This window comes from Hesperophylax consimilis, chromosome 1 (assembly GCF_061612785.1).
Source record: "Hesperophylax consimilis isolate HC1 chromosome 1, BYU_Hcon_1.0, whole genome shotgun sequence".
Taxonomy (NCBI): Eukaryota; Metazoa; Arthropoda; class Insecta; order Trichoptera; family Limnephilidae; genus Hesperophylax; species Hesperophylax consimilis.
The window spans coordinates 39433110-39460235 of record NC_142836.1 but is presented as its reverse complement, the minus strand read 5'-3'; the positions used below and the strand labels follow the sequence as shown (position 1 = coordinate 39460235).

The 27126-nt window shown below is 34.2% G+C and overlaps 1 protein-coding gene across 2 annotated transcripts in view; it reads left to right on the top strand.

Annotated features, from left to right (window-relative positions):
- Positions 1 to 25637, top strand: part of LOC149426868 (protein lozenge-like) — a 91847-nt gene extending 66210 nt beyond the window's left edge. For both annotated transcript variants that reach the window (XM_089638907.1, XM_089638915.1), the window contains exons 6-7: positions 20430 to 20561; positions 24803 to 25637. In XM_089638907.1, the coding sequence (XP_089495033.1) occupies positions 20430 to 20561; positions 24803 to 25380 (710 nt within the window). In that variant the 3' untranslated portion in view covers positions 25381 to 25637. The remainder of the gene's footprint in view (positions 1 to 20429; positions 20562 to 24802) is intronic.
- Positions 25638 to 27126: the final 1489 nt, after the last annotated feature.

The following is a 27126-nucleotide window of genomic DNA, read 5'->3' as shown; positions in this document are numbered from 1 at the left end:
TTTTCTGGTTTTTATTTACTTTGAGTTGGTACAAAACTAGAAACTACAGAAGTTTTTCAAAAGAGATCTGGTGAAAAAATATTACGTGGACTGATTTATCGGTTTATTACGAACCGTTGAAATTTTGAAAATGACACTTAAATTCAAAGCAAATCCGAGTTGTAGAGTTCTTCGAACCGTGTTACAGACATACGACCGAAATTGGTATTTTCACACTTATATATTTTTAAATTTCAGATGTCTTTTGTTAGCAAATTAATAGTTAAACAAACAAATTAAACATCCCACGACTTTTTACTAAAAAAAAATTATCATACGTACCTTGAGATATTTGTATTTTCATAGGAGCCAACGCCCTGAAAAAGATAGTTTTATCACCACAATTAAGGTGTTAATATGTTGGGTGCAAAACCAGGTTTGTAACCGAACTTGTTCGACAGGGCTGTATAATTAGTGACAATATAGTACAATCCTGGTATGCACAAGGAAGCCTTTTCGGCTTTTATATAAAATAAGAATCAAAGAATCGGATCCACGACAGGTTTAATCAGATGGGAGCGGTATCGGAAATAAAAAACCCGCATAATTTGTAATTACCGGTTGCTAAATAATTAGGTTTTTCCTAGGTTGATTAGATTATGAAATAAATTGAGTCAAGTAGTGCTGTGCTACGAAGCACCCGTACAGTTGATACTAGTAAAATGTCAGTTAGAGTTGGGAGGAACTGGTCGAGACTTGGGGTTCAGGATATTAGGAGACCAGCGCAGGCGCCGCGGCGGTTTCTAAGGAAAGAGGATGTGTGTACAAAACACGCAGCGGATATTCGATAAGATCCAACTAAACATACGACAAATAGAAAAATAAATTAATTTTATCAGTTAGTCGAAAAGCAAGTCGTTATTTTTTCTGTGGAATAATTTCTTGATAAGATAATCACGCGCTGATTGCGCCCTTTTACAATAGCTAAACAATCTTTTGTATTTTTCAGATAAATATTTGTGATAACGGCCTTATGTATTGTAATATGTTATTATTAGTTGTTATGGTTAATAATACGAACACAATAACCGCGATAATTATTATTATTGTTGAGTTTGGGGAAAACATGTGTTCGAAAAACCCCAGCCCATATCGGGTTACATAGGAGATAGGAGTAGATTTTTATATATTTTATTTAAAGCAAATCAATAATAATTAGATGCAAATAAAATACTTTGTGCACACCACTATTTTATCAAAAAGAATAGACATGTTTCAAAACCAATGGTTTCCTCGTCGGAATAAACTTCTATAAAGATATATATAATAATTATTGTGTAACTTACTAAAATAATAATTGAATAACTATAAGACAAACTATTAAACAAACTGTTCCACACTTTACTAAAATTGAGAAAAATTCTTAAAAAAGAATACTACAGAAGGTTATACTACTATGCACTAGCCCAATCAATTATCCAATACGGAATAATAGGTTGGGGAGGAGCATATAAAACTAACTTAACCCCACTGGAAGTAGTCCAAAAAATAAAGTAATTCTAAAAAAACGTCAGATTACTCGACTCGTGAATTATTCAAAAAAATTTTAAAGTTTTAAAATTAAGCAGATCTCTCAAAAAAATCTTCAAATCCACAAAGATATACTAATAATAGAGTCATTGAGCAACAGACCGAGAAACACGGGACAAATAACAATAACTAAACTCAATACAAGCACAACAACATTACACATACTCAGCCATTAAATGTTTTAACAAACTCCCTAACGAAATACAAAATGACAAAAATTATAAAATTTTTAAGAATAAACTTAAAATACACTTTACCTCAAACTAATTTGGTTGTGTGGTACATTATTGTATTAAAATAGTGTTTAAAATAAATGTATATCCTACACATAGGAAATTTTCGTTCTGTAAACTTGTTTTTTTTTGTAATATTTACCGAACCCTCCATTACTATTACGGTTAAAGATGGGATAAAATATATTATTATAATCTATACCACAATATATTATTATAATATATACTATAGTTTTAAGCAATGATAATTAGCCTGAAACACGTATATAAATTGAAAAAAATCTTCCGAGAAAAAATACATGTCGACGGCGGTCCTCTGATTGTCAGTCAGGTGCTCTACCAATTGCGCTACATCGGCTTATTCAAAACCCGCCAAATTATTCAACATGTGCTGGTATTTTTCATTCAACAATTATTCCTTATAAGATTTTTTATTTAGTCGGTGGCATTTTTTTAGTCTGAAGATTTTTTCAATGTATATAGGTGTTTCAGGCTAATAATTATTGCTTAAAAATTATAAGCTAACCTTTGTGCTATGCATAAAAAACATTGTGTCTTAAACATTTGTTTACCACTTAAAAAAAATATATATATACACGTTTATCCTGACGAAGGAACCATTGAACGGGGGAAAATGAGTATTGCTAATTTACTAAGAATCTCTTCAAATCCTTGGTATTCCGGTTAAAAACGGGATTGCATGCCTTTCAGGAATGAATTAACAAGTTTCCTGATAGACTTTTAGTGTTCGTGATAATATATTCGAAATTGTCAAAAAAAATCAGGAAACCTGTTAATTCATTCGTTAAAGGTCTGCAATTCCATTTTAACCGGATTTTCAATAATTTGAAGAGATTTTTAATAAATTATTAGTACTCATTTTTTTCCGTGTGGTTTTGAAGTCGAAACTTTTGGGATTAAGTAGTGGTATATACAAAATATTTTATTTTCATATAATGAAAATGACGCCACAAAGTGATTTTGCAATTATTAAAGAAGCAAATATAATAATTTTATTTATTTTCAAGCATTTTAGTTATAATTATTATGACAGCTGTTTCGGCGTTCGAGGTCATTATCAAACTGTGGTTAGGTCACATAGACGACTTATTAATATAATTTTAACCCTAGCCTGCTTTTATTTTTGTAATTTTTAAAATAATTTACTACTATTCGAAAAAAACAGATTTGCTTGGAAAATCAATTGCGAAAATTGAAATAATGTATCAGTGAACTTAAAATTACAATTATTTTTTAGAAGCAATAATTATTCGCCTGAAACACTCATCCACATTGAAAAATCTCCTGATAAAAGATACATGACGCCAACGGGACATGTATCTTTTATCAGGAGATTTTTCAATGTGGATGAGTGTTTCAGGCGAATAATTATTTCTTGTAAAAATAATTGTTACCCTTTGTGCTATGCATAATAAAATCTTGTCTTAAGCATTAGTTTACCAAAAAAAAATAATAACTTAAAATTAATCTGCTTTTTACTTTTAACAATGGTGGCAGGTTTGTCCTAATTGTTTGACAAGTAATTTGATTCTCCCAATTAAGTACACATAGGAATTAGCATTTCTCAGCAGTAAGGAATCAGTAGATGGTAAAGATCTTTGGACTAGATAAACAATAAGTAATACCACTAGTTCTAATGTGCTGACAACAATTTATGAGGGGTGAGGAGTATTTTACAAACTAGAATAATATTTACTAATCGTTTGAGTATCGTCTACGAGCATGAAAAACAAGAAGCCATTCGACTAGTCATTGTGTTCTGACCCTAATTATATAAAGGAAAAAAGACTGTGCAGTAGTTTGTAGTCAGTTGGTAGGTACTTGCATACATCATGAGATGAAGCGGCGGCGGGCACGATCTCGCTCACAGTCGCTTAGGGATGATAGCAACAAGCTTTATCATTTTATCGTAATTCTGGTTACTGATAGTTTTACCCGAATTTTGGGAACCGGCTCTTTTAGAACGTCCCAAAATCTGTTTTTGAAATAGTATCACGAAAGATTGTGGAGAAACTAAGTTAGTATCTGATGGCTTCCTGTCTGTTTTGACACACCCCGTACCTACTTACACAGTACTTTTACATTTATTTAGATTTGTCAGCATACCTAACGCGTTTCTTATAAAATTTTTCTAGAAAGATGAAGTAACATTTACAAACGTTTTATTTCATTTCACATTCACACTAATTTGAACGGCAATTAGGCATATTTACCTCAAAATTATTTATGTGTAGACATTGACTGTACAAACTAGCGGGGTTCAGATTTAAATATAGAAATTGATTGTGCAAACTAACGGGGTTCAGATTTAAATGTAGACATTTGTTGTGCATACTAACGGGGTTCAGATTTAAATATAGACATTGATTGTGCAAACTAATGGGGTTCGGATTTATGTGATCAAGAATGAAAATCAAAATTTGCACATCGGTACAAAAAGAAGCTTTAATGGTGTAATATTATAAAATTATGACATTACAGTTGATCTCTGAAATAATGTTTTTAAAACTTTCGTATAAAGCAATCACTTTGTTCATAGGCAAAATATTTATAATTTTAATTAAAAATATGTTTGTTTGAACGCCACTTTTTTAACATAGTGGTGTTTCAAACCAAAAATTTCAACAAAAAAATATTTTCAATGATTTATAAAGTTTTTCAACTTTTCATATATATTTTTAATTTACGGTTTTTTGATCTCTGGGGCGATTCATTTTCCTTTTATGTGTTTTTTCAGAAGAAAATAATCACAAAAAAGTTTTTTCTCCTGTATTTTCACAGTCGATACAATATTGTAAAAATATCGGACTCATTATATAATATTGCATCTGTCCCCTGTCGACCTACAATCAAAATATGTATGTATCTCGTATTTACCAATTTGTTGCTAAGTAGAGGAGTTCCAAGCGGCAAGTTGTGAATACATTTGTGAACCGTCAGGTCCGCCACTTGCACTGCCGCTGGCTCGGCCCAATAAAAGCTAAATGCCATTTTGCCACTGTTGAGAAGGTAATGGCCATAATGGTTTTTTCGTCTCTCACTCGGGCTTATTTCAATTTGCAATTAGCTCAGATACGATAAATTCACATTCGGATTGTAGCGAAGGCATCTGCAATTACCTACTTTTTTTTAAAACATCGTAAAATGTTTAGGTACCTACTTATTTGTACAATGCAGAATGCAAAAAAAAAATAAAAACAAATAATTGTTGATACTAACATCACTGAGATTCTTCTTTGGATTAGTCCAATTAATATTAACTCTTTTTTTCTCGAATTATAAACTAGGATTTTTCCATTAACAATGATTCCCTAAGAGTGTCAAAAGTCAACCAGTAAGTTAAGGCCTGATTGTTTCTACTGAGGTTCTTTTTTTTTAAAGAAAGACAAACATTTCCGGGTTACGAATAACCTTAGAATATTTGAAAATCTCCTACTACCACCACAGTAAACGGAAAATGTTGCTTGTGTTGTGATGTTGGACTTAGCCAGCCGAGGAATTGAACAATTGTCAACTCAGCCAGCGACCGGTCAGTGTTAATTTGGTAATTTTCCCTAAACTTATATTTCCATCATATTTTTATTCACATTCTAAAATGTACAGCTATTTTTAGGAATGCTTTACCTAGGTCCTAGGGTTATGTGAAAAATGTTGAGTTACTACAATTCCATGATTTTAAACAGTTCCTTGATAAACTTAACCTCCGTAACCTATTTAACATAATGTTTATTTCAACACTTCTTGTGACTTTACATCACTTTTTATAAAAACGACAATTCAACATTGTCATTTTTATGAGTTATCCGGTCACCATTTTAAACACCCCTTTAGCCATGTCACGAAACAACTGGGCCTAAGAACAAGTATATCGGTTAAAATTTCTAACCGTTAAACAATATTCAATAATAATTTATTTTTTGTGAGTAAATTCAATAACTGGCCTGGGTTGGCGTGCCCTGCATGTAACTCAAGAGAGCAGTGGAAGATAATATGATCAGACAGTGTTGATATTACATCAGGCTGCTGGTGGCTGTGAGGCTCTACCTTCCCTCTTCGTGCAGCGGGCATCGGGCTTTTTATTGCTCCACATCCAATAACAAACAGCATCTAGTCTATCATACTACTGGATTGACGGACTCTTATTTCAAATAATATTATGTACTGCCTATAGCGTAACCGTTGGTGGCTAACATAAGTCAGTGGCGTGGTGAACGCCCGGCCAGACTAGTAAATCGCTCACGGGTGATAAAAAATGATGTTCCTAACCAGCTTGTTATGTTTTTCTAATACTGGGTGATTTTTACTCTTATATAATATTTGTTCCGTCACGCCGATTTGCTTTTGACAGGACGTGTGCTGACGAATAGTATGGTCAGAATTTGAACTGTACAGTTTGAATTCACACACGTCAAATATAATCACGGAGTGCCGTGAGCCGTACAATCGCGTCGAAACGTTCGTCTTGTCAAAACCAATGTGTGTACTCTCGCCGGTTATTTATCGGAATAATCCCTTAAAGGTATTCTATCGCAACTATCGCAATCCAATTCAACATAACGAGTGCTACCGTACAACGATCACCGTTCCAGTGCTGACATATGATTCTCGAGATGCAGATTTCGTTCGCCACCCGGCAAGCTGACTGTGAATTAACCTTACAAATTGTGTTATCGCATTCGCCTGTCATAAGCCATAGGCTTTATCAACTCTTTATCTGTGTGGAATCGCCCTTCAAAATAGGCTATCCCAACCCTTGTTCGTTCCTCGAACAATATTTGTTATGTAATCCGCTTAATTAAGTAATGTGTTTCGCTTAGATTTTTCCCATGGAGTACTCAAACTTCTTTGGTTTACTCAACTTCTTTGGTCTGGATTTTCAAGGTCAATGCAACTATTGACAGCTAGCAAAGTATTTTTCATCATGAGCTGTGGCGCTATAAGAAAAAAAATAATTCATCATGATTTTTCTCTTTAAATGTAGATACTAATTATTGTTTACTTCGCACTCAATACGGTATATCTAGATTGCACTAGATTATCTTCTCAGTCCTGTTGTATTAACAACTTAAATAAAATATAATTGTATGCCCGTCACTCACACGGAGAAAAATGAGTATGGCTGATTTATTGAAATCTATTTAAAACGTAATTGCAATTCATTTGCTAATAAACTAGTAGTCTATTCAGAATATATCGGAACACGAGTTCATACAGGTGCCCTTTTTCTGATAAATATGATGACGAAATCTTACAATCCGACATCCTAAAAACAAATTCTCGTTTTACAGACAGTTTGTTAGGAAACTTGTCAATTCATTCGTTGAAGGCCTGCAATCCCGTTTTTAACAAAAATACGAATAATTTTACCAGATATTCAATAAATTAGAAATATTTTTTATCATTAAGTTTTCTTTTCTCAACGCAACACCTCCAAATCAACTGCATTCATTCAAGAATGTTGATCAAATTTCGTAACTCCAGAACACATCGATTGTAAATTTTTGCTGTTTCAGAATTATTACTCAAACAGATCGGCTTTATAAGTATCAGTAGTTAAGAATTTATCTATCACTGATGACACGATGTCAGATTATTTTACAGTCACCTATCATATATCATCATGTTAGTAATAATATTATAGTCATGTTCACATGATATAAACATGAAGGTAGAATTCTACGACGTTCCTAATAAGGTTGTAAATGAATATGGGGTTCTCATTGCATTACCATGCGCCGGAGATAGGCAACACCTTTTTTTACCATCGTCTTATGGATCCTGGTTTTAGTTTCCAATCAAAAAATTAGACGAAATCTCGTTTGTAAATGAGATGTGTTATTTATTAAAAAAACAGTATTCTTCAATAAAATCATAAGCTGCCTATTTCACTCCCGGAATACCTGCGAAGAAATGTGCAGCTTCTCTAAATAGTATAATATAAAGTCGCTATCGGCGTCTCTCTGTGTGTGCGCTTAGTTCTTCTAAACTACGCCACGGATTTTTATAGGGATTTCATTTAGAGAATTTCTTCCGGAAAGTTTATGTTTATAATACATGCATATTATATCTATAGAAAGTAGAGAAAACGATATTTTATGATCAAGTCTTAAAAATATATATTTGGGCACTACATTGCTAACGCTAGCTAAACCTTATGAGATACATCAAAATAATTTACTACGGAATTGTATATCTAAAAAAGTTCAAAATTCCGCCATGGTATACGAGTATATCTATCTCCTAAGGATAACCCCCAGTAAAGCCGGGTACACGTCAGCTGGTTACAATATAAGTAAATAAATATATGTAATACGTATTACAAAGTACCTGTGTTGGCTTATCAGCCACAATCTTGTGGTGACCTTACTGAAAATGACAAGAGGGATAGTATTAAATCATAAGCCGCCATCTCCTTCACGGAATACCTATGTCAAGATGTGCAACTTTACAATTTCAGTAAATCAATAAAAAATATGAAATACAATACTGAAAATATGAACCTACAAAATTATTACCAAAATAAACAGTTATTCAAACTAAAATCACAGCTGGTCAGGAAGTTTAAAGTTGGTAACAATAACATTCTACTGACTAAATAAGTATTACAAAGTATCTGTATTGGCTCATCAGCCCCAATCATGTGGTGACCGGTTCCACGATATTTCATCAAAATGAATATTCAACACACCCATAAAAAGTGATATAGAGTCATTAAAAGTGATGAAACAAAAACAAAAACTCTAATAATTACCTATGTAACCTATTTATCCTAGCTGTTGTTTCATCACTTTTTATGACTTTATGTCACTTTTTGGAGGTGTATTGAATTTTCATTTTGATGACATATGCGGTCACCGTGGTTACCATATTGACAATGACATGAGGGATAGTATGAATAATTATTAACAATAAATTAATGAAAATATTTAAATATAAGTAAATTAAGTACATCATAATAATAGAATAATAAAAATATGAAAATGCAAAAATCAGAAATTTTAAATACATGTACGATAACGAAAGATTTTTTAAATATTTATGTTGAGGGATCAGTAGGATTTATAGGCCCTGTTAGGAGTTCTACCAAGCCGAACCCTCTGATATGAAAATATCTGGAGTCGCTGAATTATTTTCCCATTTGATCTCTGGTGAGTTGACGTGTAGTTCTTGTATTGTTTTGTATTTATTTTGCTTATATAATGCACTTGCATAATGTTGATTGACTAGATGATCATTTGTAGAAAAGTGTGTGGAAGGGTTTAGTTTTTCCTATGGGGAAGGTTTAACCCGGATATAAAATCGGAAATATAAAGTAAATAATTATAATAAAAAAATATAAGTTAATTAAGTATATCATAATAATAAATATATATTGTACATAGTATTTCCACAAACATTTCGTGTATTTTCTCGATAGAAGCGACGAGTTCAATCATTTGAGCTGCTACTGGGAACGCATTGGATATACCTATTTTTGAAAATTGATCAATATTGAAAGTAAAGTGGTCGTATTAAGTTAACCACCATTACTCCCATTGCATGTACAATATGTACAGTGTACAGTACACGTACAAGATGCTCCAAGCAACCGCTTGCCAGTATTATTATTCCTTCGTCCAGTCCCAGGTGTGCTACTTACTTACGTTATTATAGGAGATTATCTCAACATAAAGATTCTCAGGTTACGCCAATTTGATGCGCGTTTAGGTACCTACGTAGTTTTTATATGTGAAAAGTTCTGTACTCGACGATCCTTGAAAACATTAAGTCTTCATCATTATTGTATCTTCGAGCTTAAGTTGGCGACCAGCAGTGTGAACTCCTGATTCAATTTCCTTCTTCCAGATATCATCCTCTCGACGATGAATACGGTAAGCTTGAATTAATCAATCAGGGTGACCCCTTTTGTACATGTTCAAAGAAGGCAGTCTCACGTGATCACGTCTTTCTATGGATGCAGGGAATCGTTAAATTATAAATAATATCTGCATTATGGGTCGTCTTGCTCACAACCTGGAAAAATAACTTCCATTTTCACATCTGGACTCGCCTTTTAAGGACTTGTAGTTTTTTTCACTGTGTAAAATTTTTATACCATCAGAGCTTTTACATACCAATACAAGTTGATGGCCTCCGTGGCTGAATGGTTACGATCCATGCATACAATACCGGGTCGCTTTTGGAGTGCGAGAGAGAAACTTTATTTATTTCTTATTTCACGCCCGGCTGGGCTTTTACATGTTATTTTTTATTTCAGAACAGACTTTGTCTAGTGAGGAGGGTAAGGAGAAAAATCATGTATGTACATAACTAATAATAAATAAACGCCCGGGTTGCCGGCACTGAAATTGAAATTGAATTGAATTTATAACAAATAACGTGTAAAAATTACAACAACATCAAAAAACAAATACAAAGCAAGATCCAAAAAAAATCAAAGCAAAATCAAAAACAAAATCTAAAACGAAAACAAAGTCAAAAACGAAATAAAATCGAAACTAGATACACCACCAGACAAAATGGAAAAATACAACACTAGGAAAATTACAATACATTGGTAAAATAAACAGAGCTACGTAGTTTGTATAGTTAAATTATATTAAATTTGATGTTCTTCTTTCTGAAATAAATTGGGTAATGACTTGTTTATATTTGGTGAATGATGTGTTGAATATATCAACAACATCTTTATAGTCACTATCCAAATTTTGTATACGGCAAACGGGGTTATAGAATTGCGATTCTGTGTTGGAGAGTTATCATAATAGAACGGTAGATAATGCCTCGATGATGGTTTGTGAGGATATGACAATGTAAAGAAATCAAGTATAGTTCAGGGCTGTCAATTATTGAATTTATGGTTTTATATAAACATGTTAGGTCATTAACTATTCTACGTTCAGATAATTTTAATAAATTGAGTTGACATAGTAGATAATCATATTTGACACATTCCCTTGTAATACCCATTCTGAAATTAATAAATCTTAAGAATTTATTTTGAATTCTTTTTATCGTGAGTGAATGACTAGCATAACTAGGTACCCACACTGTCGAGGTGTACTCAATTTGACTCCTAACCAATGAAATATAGATTGATCAAATCACAAATCAATTACATATAGATTTTAGATGAATCCAGTGTTTCTAATATACATGTGAGTTGTTATTTCTTGTATTTTGTATTTATGCATATAATTAAGTATTGTTTTAGAATAGGGTTGTTTAATTGACATGATGTTTATTAGATTATTGAAAATTTTGTCAATGCTTTTATACAGGAACTTTCAGAATTATTTTCGTTGTGGCTTTTAGGGTTTTAACTGATGATTTTAGGATATTCTCATTTGCACGACCCCATCCAATAATCAACGTTAGATATTAACAAAACCATTCTTCTTTCGGCATCGTGTGTTGATTATTACTAAATGCTTGATTCTTGATAATAGCAAATTAATTAACTTGTGAATGGTAATAAAGGCAAGGGGCTAAAGTTTACACCCCAAGTGGTATTTTCCTGTGACTTGTTACATAGACGTTAGCTTAAGTTGCTATCTACTCGTACGACTAAGTGGGTGTACATGTATGCCAAGTGTGGTTGTTTGAACTTATTAATATTGTCAAACGCAGGTGCTTTCACTGCCTTCACAACTTGCAAGATGGGTACTTACAACATATTCGTAAAACATTTGTTAATGTTTGATGGGTGCTACTGCCTATTAGGAGTAAATATAACGCTTTTGGGATCTGGGCGTCTTGCGTTAAACGGGCTGTGTTCCACAAGGAATTTAATATTTCACAAACTTATCATAATTTGTAATACACCTAAGTAATTCGTTTTTAACTAAGCAGATTTTTTTCCAACAAGAGGGAGTTCTGGGAAGGCAAAAGGTATGAAGAGTGGGTAAAAATCTGGGAGTCAATGTTTCTAGCAATTTCGGACGTATGAATCCATCCCTCATACTGTGGTTCAAAGCGATGGGTCGAGAGAGTCCGGCTGGATAGGCTTCTCTCAACCAATCTCTTTCGATCCGACCCACCACGCAGCTGGTGGACAGATGCGTCCGCCACCAAGTCATAGACAAACCGAACCACTTGGGATGACCTATGACCGAGGTGTTAGTTATCCAATAAATGGTTGTGGTACCCAAATTACATAATAATTTATTCCGCTTACTTTCCTGCCATCAAATCACCTAATATTTTCTAAATGAAGGTATCCTAGAAGGCTGAGCCATTTATACCTAAATTTTTACATGTTATAAGTAAATATATATAAGTTATTAGTATCTATTACTCGTGCATGTTTGAATATTGAACAATCTTTTAGCGTAAATTAAAGACGTCAAAGTGTATGAGAAGGGAGATAATAGCTAATTTATTGGCACCGAATATAGCACGAGGAACGCTGAAGTTGGCTGAAATTATAATGTTCTTGACAGTTTCATTATTAATTGAGTTCATAAGGACATTATTCTGTGCTCCTTGGAAAATCAGCCCAAGATAAAATTGTGTATCGAACAGCTTTGGTATTTATGTCGTAAAATCTAATTTTATTTGGAAAATGCTTTCCAGAAAACATTGCATGAAATTGTTGATTATATTTTTAATATGTCGACGGCTTTTGAGAAATATACAACGTCATCTATTTTACAACCCAGACTGGCATACGAAATATGTATGATTTTTTCAAACGTTTTTCTAAAGTCACAAAAAATGAGACAACGCCAGAGGTCGGAGGGTGCTTTTCTTGGTGATCAAATTTTTGAAAAATAATTAAACATTTTCAATAGTTTATATACTTTTTCTATAGTAGTAGGGTTGTACAGCGTGCAAGTCTCTGTGCACAAAGTAAGGTCAATTTTACCTTTCTTCTAAGAAATTAATTTTCATGGTGTTTCTGGGGCCTAGGAGTCGAAAAGTCTCATTTAAATTGACATATTATCCATTTTCTTTCATATTGGTATAGATCTCGCTTATAGGATGTTTTCCATTCAATTGGTTCGCTATAGGTACGATGTAATATTAACGTGAATGTTAGAGAATTGCGTAAGAAATATATATTCATAGAAAAATGTTGGTGATGTTATAAAGTGCAATGTCAAATAATCAATTCGCATTTTATAAAATTAAGGAAAATCAATCGATAAAGTGTTCGGTTGTAATACATTTCTTTTTCCACGTATTCTTTCTAAATTATACCTTCTCCTGCTGTAGGTAGGAGATTTTTAGATTTAATAGATATCGTAGTACCTACGTAAAGTCCGGTGGGCCAACTGCAACTAGAATCCGGGGGAAAAAATCCGTGAAAGTATGTACCTACCTACTTAACGTGATAATCCGGGACAGTTGCCAATCCTATTATCTTAGTGCGTAGGTACTTGGACAAGGTTTACCTACCTAACTGCATAGAGCTAGGTCGATTGCGCTAGGGCTGTCTCTCCGCGGGGGTCGCAGTGGATGTGACGGGAGGGTAATTGCCTGCATCACTCTTCCCTATCAGGCGAATACCAATTCAAATACACATAATTAGTCAATATTATATACGCTGCTTTTAGTCCTTAACGTGATTCGTTGACCCGGTTTTAACTTATCAAATTTATTTTTAATACGATTTAATACGATTTTTTGATGATAAATACAATGATTAGAACAGTTTTTTGTCATACTAAAGATGGTGTCGGTGGTGTTTGGCAAAATGTTAATTTAATATTATTTATGTTTCCAATTTTAACAAAAAGAATTAAAACATAAAAAAGCTCATTCTTATTCCGTACGGAGCTTTAAACTTAAATTAAAAATACTAATATCGGTAGTGTATCTGTCTGTAGCCCTGGTTTGGACTGTGGAACTGATTGTGTGAAAAATTCAAACAAGCGATAAAGTGGGTACCTACCTACCTATCTATATAATAATTGAATAGAAAATTGTTTTAATTGCCTTACTTATTTGGAATTAAAATGTCCCGTGATTTTTCGCGGGTCTGCTCTAGTAATAATAATAATACCTGAAAATAAAATTGAAAACACTAACATGCAATAAGAAAGAAGACGCCCCTGTACGTGACAGAAAGGTAACTACCTAAAAATCTTTTTTTACATTAACTCCACACAGGAGACCCTGAGGAAAATAATGAATGAATAGACCCATATTGTACGAGGGAGGAAACACAAAAGCCGGTAAATCGTTCGACAGCCGAGCTGTTGAACTCATGTGACAAATGTGAACCGTTTACATATGTATCTCGACTATGCACCTGTAGAAGGGATCATGACGCTAATTCCTCGGAGCATCTTTCATTGCAATACCGGTAGAACGAGGACAGTATACCTACCTGACGCCTGTGCTCTTAAGATTGCAATCAGCTTGTTACGGTTTTCAAAATGTGGTCGGAAAATTCATAACAATAATAATTATTAAAACACGTTAAATGCTCATTAACCCTAATATTCAAAATTTATTCAGAGTGATATATTTTATTTAAATTAAAATGATGCCACAAAGTGAATAAGCAATTATTGAAGAAATAAATATTGTGTCACTTCAGATTTTACACAAAATCCTTATATATTATAATACTATCTGTATTATGATATTATATTATAATCCCCGCTCAAATATTTCGTATACCTAACTAATTAATCCCAAGCTCACCTGTTATTCAAGGGCACGGGAGACAGTACCTGTTGAAGCGCGCATCATCAGGTCTGTGTCCGTGATTGCTGATTAGTGTTAGTACCGATGATGGCCGAGTGCCGTGTAGTCAGTGTCAGTAGTCACGCTCCCCTGGCCGTCGCGCTCCCCTGGGCAGGGGCCCGGGCCCTGCCACGTTTATGGGCCTTTCTTCCCATAATACCTCGCAAAAACACCAATATCAGAACTTATTCCTACCCGTTATTACGATGGTCATATCCGATAATCGTTAAGTTGATTGTTTCGAAAAAATATCTGTAAACAAAATATATTTTTCATTTGTTGTCGTTAAAATTGACATTGTCCGTGATGTTGTGACTAATAACAAAAAAAATATATGTAATTTATTGCGAGGTACAATAGGTGTAAAATGTCTTTATTGTGTAGATACACGGATAAAAATGAGCAATTTGAATGTCTTCAATTTATTGATAATCGGGTTAAAAACGGGATTGCAGGTCGTTTACCGATATTTTTTTGTAAAATCCTTATAAATCTGAACACGTGTTAATGCACGTACATTTGACTTGATAATAGATAATGAAAATATTAGAATTTTTATGAACACGTGTTCCGACATATTGATAAAATATTAAAAAATTTACTAAAAGTTTATCAGGAAACCTGTTCATTTATTCGTTAAAGGCCTGCAATCACGTTTTTAACCGGATTACTAATAATTTTAATAGATTCTTTATAAATTAGCAATTCGAAAATGAATTCATGTCATCTAGGTATTTCTGGAGTAGAAAGATATTTGGGAAAGGAAGTAGAGAGGGAAGAAGTAGTTTTGTAACTACCTGGATATTCAGATCTAGTCATATAGCATAGTTATAGCCAAGTCAAGCCACACTCATGTTGTGCATATTATTAAACATTCATACTATTTTCGGTTGTCGGTCCATGTAATCCGCAAAATTATTCAAGTTCAATGAACTTTTAATTTTCACAATTGGAACTTATTAAGTATTATAACTCATATCAGATAAGGGATAAAATTGGTACTTACCAAAATTATTTAATTAATTTATATTTCTTTATTTGAAATGATTATTTCTTTCGCTGACTTCGCAATCTTGGCAAATATATATATATATATATGTTTTTAATTCTTTCATATATTTTTCACGGTTTTACATACATTATGCCTTTATTATTGTATTAACATGAAAAACTAAAAAAAATTATTAAAAATGCATTATTTGATTGCTTTGATTTTAAACCTCAACCTTGGATTAAGAGCCAAGAAGCTGACCGCTAAACCATGGAGGACGTCAAAAAATAAACACGCTTTTTTGTAATTTTCCAGAACACGTGAAATAACCTAAGAACTTTATTCAATGACTGCCTAGTTTCCAAATATGTACATCAGAGAAAATGGTATGCCTAGTTCTGCTGTCGAGATATTTATTGAACATTCAATGTTTACATCACATAGCATCTCCCATCTTAGGCATAAAGTCGTTGACGCGGCTTTGGGAAATCCCAAACTTCGCCTCACGGTGAATAACAGACATCATTTCGCCAAATTAAGTTTTCAGGACACGTATGAAACGAATATTGAATGCAGCGACAGGACTTGCATAATAATCAGCCACGTTTGTTATACTCAGGATCCTGATAGCAATAAGGTAGACATTATAAGTATGGTACACTCTGTTTTATCAATCTTAGCGGTGTGCTGAAGACACGAATTGTTTAACATTGTCCAATGAGGTCGCAATTATCTAAGAAAATTGAAAAAAAATGCGTAGGCATTAAATGAAAAGTTTAAGAAATTGAACGCCATTATGGTATTTATAATAATCTCAAGTAATTAGTCTTACAAACAATCTTTCAAACACTCACTTCGGGGAGTGCATAATTTTTAGTAGAAAAGATAAATAACTTTTTTCGAAATTCCAACGCTTTTAGGTAAAAAGAAAGTTGAACTGTTTTTATGGGAAAATAAATATTCTTCTTTAAAAAAATATTTTAGTATGGGAAAGTAAGTTCATCTTTTTTACTTCTAACTTCTGACATCAAATCACCTCCCAAAGTTAGTGCGCTTAACCCCCGGACACCTCGTATAAAAATGAATGTTTTTTGTTTGTGCCTTATAGAATCCAAAACTACTGTATCGATTTCACTGAAAATTTCATAGTTCAAGATGTCGGGGACATCTATATATACTTTATCTAAACAAACATATTGTTGGGAATTAATTATTGCACCTGAGGCGATCATGTAAAATGTGGACTTTTTATGCTGAATACCTACATTAAAACCCAACATATTTCAATCTACACTGATCGTGACAAAAAAAATGTTACGCTTTGTCATGAATGCGTTTAAATTAGGTCAAAGTTGACCTACGTAATGCATTGTTCAGCTTGACTTCACGGAAGAATCTGAAGACGTGTAAGTGTAATTTGTCTGACACCGGCAACTAAAGCCTTCCCATATTTCTATGGCATCCTTCACTCAACTTGTGGGGTCCGTAGATTAAGGCTTAATGTGTACGCACCACGGCACTACCTGTATGAATACATCGACATAACCTCACCACCCCCGTACCACACCCCACTTCACCTGTCCTGGTGTCCCGGAAACTGCAGCTGATGGGGGGGGAGTATACAACCTTCCTTCCTATGTGCAATGCAGGTTCTATGTAGGTATTAGGTACCCTTGTAGTTATGTGATGTGTAATTGATACCGAAATCAAATCAGGCCACCTCGTTTATTTTATAATTCGGTATCAAAGCTAAGTTGAAGTTAGAATATCCACGACGCATGGAGTTATTTCAGAATGAAAAAAGAGATAAATCCAAACAATCTAATTTACTACTTAATATGGGTTTTCGAACATCTTTGTATCGTAAAAGCGTGACGACCGCGACAGTTTAAAAAATCTATCCCTAAGAAACAACGTTTTTTTTACTATAATACGTCGATTTTCGGCCTAGTTGTGCCATCTCTCGAGCCAGCTAGAAGCCAATTTAAAAGATTTTTTTTTGTTTGACTGAGGATTGAACCTTCCTCCCCAGAGACTGGAGTCAACCGCGCTAGTAACATCTCCAATTCATGATTAGTAGGACCAACATTTATTTCGTATAACTGGTGAGTTTTCACGAAAACTCACCAGAAATCCAATTTCAGAGAAATACATATATGTCCGCGTGTGTATGCATGATTGCCACCAAAAGTTGATAGAATGCATCGTCATCGACAAAGAGTCTATTCGCCAAGTTTCAGTTCGATCGGATATCGTAAAGTGGGTAAATTATCATTTCCCATATTAAATCATGATTTTTCATTTCCCATATTAAATCACGAAAATAAAATAGAAATTCAAATACAGAAATAAGAAGAGTGTTGAAAGATCTCTCGAAGGCGACTGGTAACTACTAACAAGTCTTCATATAAAACAAACACTCAAGATTCATCAGAGTCGTAAAATATTATTAACAACCTAAAAACCCTCAACCCCTTGGCTACAGGTACAAGCAAAATCTTTTCGTCGAAAAGAGTGGTGTTGAAACAAAGTATCTTTAATACAATTAAATTTGGAGGCGCCTTTGTGCACAATTACCTTGGTACTAATTAACTGTCCAATTTGATCTTATTCATTTCTCGGTAAACAATTAACCAAATTTTTCTATTGCATAATGAGGATTACCGTATCGTAAATCATCTTCTCTTTGAGCCGAGTTCGCGGGGCTCGTACAATGCAAGATGGGTCTTACAACAAAAGGTCCGCCAGTTTAGGTAATGACAGGGCGCTAGCTGTGACCGGTGTAGTCCTCATTCTTCGTTGCGCGTTCCTTGTTCAGGTATAAACTAACTTATTATTTCGGCGGCTTCAATCACCGCAGGCCGAGTATGTTTTGTTCCATCAGATGTTATGTAATCATTCCGCATTATCCCCACCGAACAGGACTCATAATAAAGTGGTATCCAACCGAAATCCTTACCCTTCCTTCCTTCCTTCCTTGTTACCGAATATAATAAGCACACATTATATTCATTTATACTGTTACTTACAATTTTTTATAGCAACGCTATGCCGTAATTTCTCGTAAACACACCAAACCGCTGAATTGTGTTTGTGTTGTGCATTGCATTAGGTCGATGTGTGTGCAAATTGGTTTAATTTAAGCCAAGTGCATTTTAAATTGTTTTGTTTTAAAGACAACCCTACTTACTTTAACTTTGATAAAAATTTAAATGTTTTTATTGTGCGTTAAGGCGATGCCATACTTAGTAATGCAAAATCATGTGTTTTTGGTTTGAAAATTTGGTCGCCTAGAAATGTTTCAGATTCTTTAGTTAAATACTGCGAGTAGAATACATCTTGGCCTTTGAAATAATCGAGTATTTTTTAGAAAAAATCTTTTTATAAGCCCAGAAAAAAATAATGTATAAGGCCTATGAAAACTGCTTTAAAGTTCAAAATCTCCTACTCACGAACCCATTTTTGGTTATGATTTTATTGTATAATGTGGCAAATTAAGTTATTTATAAAATGATCGAAAAAAATTTATATTAATGCCTGAACAAAATAAAATAAAAGGCACTTTTTGGCAATGTTTTTTTTCTTGCATAAATCAAAACAGGCGGATGGTGTTAAGCGGGAATTTAAACCTTATCGCCATCTACGTAAGGGGTGTTATTGATAGCGGCTCAATTTAAAATATTACACGACGTAGTGCATCGCCTTAAGAGATTTAGATTATCTGATAATAATAACTAACTCATTATCTAACATCATTATCTCAACTCGTTACAAAAAGAAAGACGATAAAAATGTATTATTGTTATTATACATGGTTTCCGAAAACTAACTTATACGAGTGGGAAACTGGTAAATCTACATCACATGGAGAACTGAAAAAAAAGTCTTTTTCATCTTTTCAGTTATATTCATGTTTTTTCGGCGGTTAAAAAAACTTTTAGCGATGCGTCTACGCTAAAATGCTTCTACGGTGCATTTAAAAAAAATAAACAGCTGATAATAACCCCGTAGCAATTGATATTATTCAAATGTTATCCCAAACAATTCCCACTTAGTACTCGATTTACTCGAAAACGAACGCTAAAAAAAATGTACCACAAAATCAAATCCAAATTAGATTCGCACCAGTTTCCTGCTTGTGCGACTAGTTTCAACTTTAACATATTTATTAGTGAGGGGTATGTGTATAAAAACATAAAATAACCGTGCTAATGTGAGGTGCACGGAGAAAGTTCTCATTCATTTTAATAAGAAATTTCTTTAAAAAAAGATCCCCTTTTTAACCGGATTTTAATCCGGTTAAAAAGGGGATCGATGGCCATTTCCAAATAAACTCCTAGTACATTCATAGTATATCAGAACATGTGAGCATGCACCTGAGTTTGTCCTGATAATATACAATGATGAAATGCGAAAATATTATGTTTTTAAACGTCGCGATAACGAAAGTTTATTAGGAAACCTGTCAATTCTTTCGTTAAAGGCTTGCAATCCCGTTTTTAACGTATTACGAATAAATTGAAGAGTTTCTTAAAAAAATAGCAATATTTTATATCATTAAGATGTTTTCATGTAATGATAAGTACGTATTCAATGTGTAGTGACCATTGGTGTCTTATTTAGTCAATGGTAGTGACCTTATATTTCATCCAACGTTACTATTTACATTATTTATTATCTACGAATGAATTCAACGTTTTAAAATTGGTGAAATTACTTGATGGTGTTGTGGTAGGTTATTAAATGTTAAACTGACGTGATATTAAGGTACTTTTTGTAAGAGAGTTTCGTTTGTTTTTGAGATTAGCAGATTTTTTTCTGTATTTTATTTAGAATAGTAATATGTTTTACGTTGTATACGCGTATAGAAGTAACTATTTATTAAATATATTTAAATGATTTGTTATTGTTTGTTTCAGAAACGAATATAATGGGTGCCGCGGAGTGGTGCGGCTACAGCGGGACCCCTGGGGGGCAGTACGGATCTTTCTCCCCGCTACAGTCGTACTGCGACACGATTGACCACCCCGCCTCGCTGCATCTTCCCACAGGTAAATATGACTTTTGATATATTGGCATACAGAGCTTCGAGCTAAAGAGGCCCCTTTCTCTTTCATAATGAATTTATAATAATTGTTGTTTAAAAAAATCTTCATTTTAAGTATGTTGCCATATGGAAAGAAAAATCTTTACGAAGGATATATTTGGATATGTACGTTTTGAACGTACCTGGTTAGGCAATTTATAGACGCATTTTCATGGGTGGGAAGTCCCGCATAAAATGTTTCCCCGAGACTTGAGTTATGTTTTTTTAAGGAGGGGGACTTCAGAGTCTCGGTGAAGTTGGAAAACCCTTATCCACTTGGGGGCTCCCTGGGCTATGCGTATGGGTTTATTTTGAAATGTTTGGTGATTTTTAAATGAAACTCTGAATCGTGGGCCAGATGGGCTTGCATATGTTAGTTTTGGCCTTATCGTTGATTTGTAAATTAGGAGTTTGTTTTTGCTAATAGTTTATTATCTCTACATACTCGTGCTGTCGTACTTGCCAAATCTACATAGTCATATTCCATAAGCTATGGTAAGGAATCAAATATAATCTCTCACTCATCCCTTTCTCTAAAACAACTTTTGATCAAATTGATTTTAAATACTTTGTAACTATACAACGTGTTCGATCATCAGCCATGACAGATCAAAACATATTTTTTATATATTTCGTTTTTCCAATGTTACAATGCTGATTGTCTTTTATTTTGTAATGTAATATGGTGTTGCTATTTTTGACATAAACTTCTTATATTATTTTTTTTTAATCTAATGATTTTTCCAGTATACCTAATTGTATTTGTTTAGAATAAAACCACAAAAAATAATGTAACAATGTCTTATAAATACATAATATAGTTCACAGTGGTTCGTTTTAAAAGTCAAATTCGTAAGAGTACTTATACTGCTCTCAGCACAAGATCTCCCAGTGAGACAAGCACAGTACAACCACCAACGTAATATTATAAATAAAGTTTCATAAGTTAATAAAAAAATTCAAACATATACCGATATTATATACATAGGAATATAGATTTCTGCATTATCCGTCTGTAGCCAATGAGACTATGGCATCTCCAATTGGGGTATGTTGTGGGGCTGAATGTAGTGGGGAGGAGAAGGAGAAGATAAGAAGAAGACGATAAAATATCTGGCTATTCAGATGTGATCATCAAACACGGCTAAGGTCATTTCAAGCTACGTTTCTATTCTGAATGGTGGTTCGATACTGAGAGTATCTTCCACTCAGGAACGTGTCTCAGAAATATTTTTAAATAATGAATTGTCAAATAGCACAAATTAATCAAAAAAAAATTACCTACGCACACAGGGATTTGAACCTGCGACCTCCGGATTGCTATTTGAAAGGTAGACGGGGAAGAGTTTCATATCCGGCGAAGGGTAATTTTACAACATCAAAGTAGTGTACTTTTCTGTTTAATTTTTGAGAAATCTCGCTATTTAATAGAATATACCTACATCTGGTGCTGATATCTGATGGGATGATACAAATATTTATGACTAAGAATAGGAACATTACGCGAAATGGTTTTAGCGATGTTTAGTAACCTTCCCATCAGTCGTATTGCCTTTTCTCTACCCCTCCCCCATTTGTTTTAGCCTCACGACATTTCCTATTGGGGATGCCATTGTTGTAAATGCTCCGGGCCTCTAGATCTCTTGCGCAATATCATAAAGAAAATATAGTTTCCTAAGTACGCACGACCGGCACGAGTAGCAAGTTATTAAATTTAATTTTTTGGCCTTTCTAGTAGTTTCTATGTGTAGGATGCCGAAGTAATCGTTTATAGTTCCTAAATATGAAAGCATATTTACATTATTGATTGCCAGATATAATACATTGATGCAAACTCATGACTCACGACGAATTTCATTCATAAAAGTATCTTTGCAAAAATACCCAAGATTGTCAATAAAACAACTTCATTATGCAACGATTGAGATGACTAACTACTACGGGATCTACTTGATTCCACTATCTTAACGTACGTAAATATGACTATGAATTGTGTGCCACAGGTTTATCGACGAACGATTTAATCGAGGTCACCTTTTCCCTGAAGGCCGATCTTACACCTCGTTAACTTATTACCTGCACTATCATTAATTTATAACCCAGTCTCTGCGAAGGATCAAGCCTGGAAATGTGGGAATCCCAAATTACAGCAATTATCGATGTAAGAATCTTAACGTGCCTTCTCACAATGTACGTCAATACGTGTCATAGCTCGTCGTGTTTCCATTCACTTTGTTCAAGGATATATATTATCGGAGATCGATCTATATTATAATTCAATATAGACTACTACCACTTCTGGACTGTTCAGTTCTTGCATAAAGTAAAGCACGTGAAAATTTAACAACAACGGTGACACTGCACAGCTTTCTATGATAACCCTCCCGCTATTATAAATCGCCATTTGCTCTAAAATAAGCAACACACGTACATACACGCAATTGTCTGTATAAAAGTCGTCATCGTCGTAAAATTTAGAATTACACAAATAATTGAGACAGAAATCAATTTGTTTATTTAGATGTTAAATTGTTGGTTAGTTTAGTTGGGTTAAGTTCATGAAATAACAGATTTTAATAATTCGGCTAAAGCTTCAGTGAAAGTCATATAAGTTCATAAGTAATATAGAACCCAATATAAGGTTGCATATAAGAAAATCTGAGCCATTTATTAATCCGTTCAGTTAGGTACCTACTAGAATATACGTTTGGTGTGAAAAATCACTTAATGGAAGTTTAGAATCTGAATTTTTGGAATTTCTAACAATTATCATTGGTGATGGTAGAATCTTAAATCTACTCACAATACCCGGTAAAGCCAATTGTATTCCCATTACTTTGATGAAAGGTCTTTATTATCAGGATCGATCGTAGTTAACCCGGACGGGGAATGCGCATTTCCGCCCAGCCTGGTCCCCAACAAGCCGAAAATTGATTCTGATGGTCATCCGAGGGAATGTATTAAGTTCCGGTCGACACCTGTCTCTTTGCATACCACCGGCCTTACCTACAGAGACCTGTACATATTGCTTACCTATCTGTAAACCAATCGCTTTCCGCTGTTTGAGAGGATTCGTCATTGCGTCGACCTAATTCTTGTTTCGCAATTATTGCATCGTACGATGTCCATAATCTGGCATGTTTCTCATAAATGCTAATTAATTCAGTTATTTCAATTTCATGACATTAATTGCCGCGGTGATAATTTATACAACTTGACTAATGGGCGTTTCCACTATAAAAAAAATTTCTTACACACAAAGATATAAGAAATAAATCTTTAAAAAAACATTGACTCCTAACAGGTTTGATTACCTAAAGAATAATATTCTAACGTTAAAAATTGGTTACTTTTCTCTGTACTTTGTTGATAAAACTCGCATTTACATTGCGATTAGCACCGTTGTTGTTATATTTTACTTTCGGTGCATCGTGTGACCTTGAACGGAGTTTCCAAATTATATAGAATTTACTATTAATTAATATTCAATAGGTGTTCACGTTCACCAATGTATATTTTGGACACGTGAACAAATTGCTCGCTCGTGACAAGCGTGTGGCAAATCATTCAAGAGAAAATTGTTACTGTACCATAAACAAAACAGGCCGGACAAAACCTTACCAAAGACAGAAACAGTTGAGTGATTATCTGAAGGCACTCTAATTAGCAAATATTCATGAAGGTGTATAACATCTACCTAACCCTCTCAGATCCAAAATAAAACTGGCAGTGGTAAAACATATTTGATGTTTGATAACAATTGGTAGACTTATTTAAAAATGTATCGTATTTGTTTTCAATATTTTAGAAGTTATTCCTACTTTCATTTGTAAGGATAATATTAAAAAATAAAACTGTTTAGGAAAAATATAAGATTATTTTAAATTTAAAAATATTAAGCATTGAAAAAAATTCCTTTTAAGCTTCAAAAAAATTCGGTCGAGATTAAACCCAAAAATTACATTTAAAAGTTTGAAAATGGCTATCGAATGAACTAGTAACAAAAAATTAATTAAAAAAAGTTGTGTGCAAAGTATACGCGAGGAAGAGGCGAGGAAGTATAAATGTATTTTTAAATGTACACACGGTCTGAAAGGGTCAACTGCTCAAATCTAATAAAATAGTAATAAAATTATTGGTAGCGAAGCAATATCTTCCATCAAAATACAATTTACTAAAACTATAATTTTCCATTTAATTTTCCAGTATTACCAGACAGCAGCTGCAACCAGGCACAGGGCGAGTTTGGCACGGGTTCCCCGGGCTTGGGGGGCGTGGGGGGCTCCGCGCGCGCCCCCTACCCAGCCCTCACTGAGCTGGAGCCCCTGCTGGCGCCCCGCTACCCCGCGGACCCCAACACCTACCCAAACAACTGGTCGGCCAACGGCTACAGCACCTACAACAACTACCAGTACAACAACGTGGTCACCAACAACAACCTGGCCTGCGCGCAGCCCCAGGGCGCCTACCTCAACCCGCCGGGGCCCACCATGGTGCTGTACCCACATCTATACTCCACGGTTAACCAGAACCAGATCCACTTCCATCTGCATGGCTCCACGGATAAACTGGACCAATACTTCTCCGGCGATAGCTCTCTGACCATCAGTTCTGGGCCCTCTCTGAAGGGCAGTATTGAGATCGGGATCGGGGTGCCTTCCCAGAACCACCTGGACGGGGATGGTGTCCCACAAGAGCCTCAAGACAGTGACGTCACTCGCGAGAACCCCATGGCAGTGTCTAACGCCCTACCAGACCCATCTAGTGTATGGAGACCCTATTAACATAAGTGACTAGTGACTGACTTTACTAAATTGTGATTCGTATCATATTTATTATTATCCCGTTCATAAATTAAATAATCATTCCTAAAAAACATAAAAGACAATAATTATTGTATTAGATAAGCATTAGATATTATTTTGATTACATGCTACCTGTGTTATAAAATCTACATGTTTTCTTGAAAACATTGAAGTGGCGAAAATTATAATAGGTACATAGATATATATCGTCTTCAATTTTACGTTATTTGTAAGATACTGTTCATTTTATTTAAGTAGACATGTACAACTGTACTAGTTATTATTTTTTTTATTAAATACCTATCAGTTAATACGAAGTTACGATTTAGTTTTATTTTCACATCCCTTCCAACCAACCAAATAATTCATTGTTTACTACTTTATGACATCAGTTACCATTTAGATATCCCAACGAATTTCCTGCGTACAGGGCCGTTCAGACAACCGACCGTCCCAACACCCGCCCTTGAGATTATTTTTCACAGGAAATAAAAATCATCCGAATATTATTGAATACAGTGATGACCTAGTTTTCACAAGGGACATCTAAATTTTAACGACGTAAGTGACTAACTAACTAACAACATTATAATTCACTACACCATAACCCGCAGAGGAATAAAAGGCCACACACACCTCTGCCCGTGGTGCTGGAACTTGGAACATAATAATGAATAACTTATGAAAAACAAATTTCATTTTGCTTTCCATTTTGGGGGAATCAGAGGGGGGGCATTAATAGATAGATGTCTGACCTGATGATCTAAGGATTACTGCCTGAAGGCTTCAACTGTGCGTGAGCCATCAAAATCTTATCAAATCAAAGATGGACGACAGGAAAACGGTGAATACAAGTTTGATTAGCGGCAATCGAACAGTTTTATTTGGATTTTTTTTTCTAATCAAAACTGAATATTTATCTCATTTTTAACTAAATTGTCGCTTACGCCCTTTTGCCTTTCCAGCGTCGATATTATATTTCATAAATCATAGTGCAAAAGGAACATATTTGGCTTCAAAAGATAGTACAGGGTTTTCCAATAAGAGGTGTTATTTTGAATAGCCCGCTATTTCGGTAGATGTTACTTTTGAAGCTGTCATTTTTTGAAATTTGACAAGTAAAAACTACGTCATTAATAAAAATGGAACGATACACGCTTCAACAACGCATTAAAATTATTAAAATTCACTTGAGTGATTCAAATGCAAATCATCTTGAGTGATAAGGACCATTTCTTCGGGGCTCGAAAAACCCGAGAGTTATTGTTGAAAAGCCTCTTTATCCTCAACGTGTGACTGTTTGGTGCTGTTAATGGTCCGGCGGAGTCATTGGACCTTACTTTTTCGAAAATGAGGCTGGAGCAACAGTTACGGTGAATGGATTGCGCTATCGAGAGATGATTAACAATTTTTCATGGTCGGAATTGAATGATATTGATCTGAACAAAGTTTAATTTCATCAAAACGGCGCTACGTGCCACACAAGCAACGAAACCATTGATATTTTGCAATTGAATATCAAAATTACACCTCTTATTGGAAAACCCTGTAGTACCACTTTTTTGCACGATTTTATAAAAAAATATATTTGGAAAGTGAAATCTGACCAATCTCTAGCGATACCGCTATAATATAATATGTGGACACATACTCGTATGTAGGTATCTAATTTGGCAGAAAAGACAAGGAGGGTTCAATGAATTAAATAAAACTTCTAAATTTTCT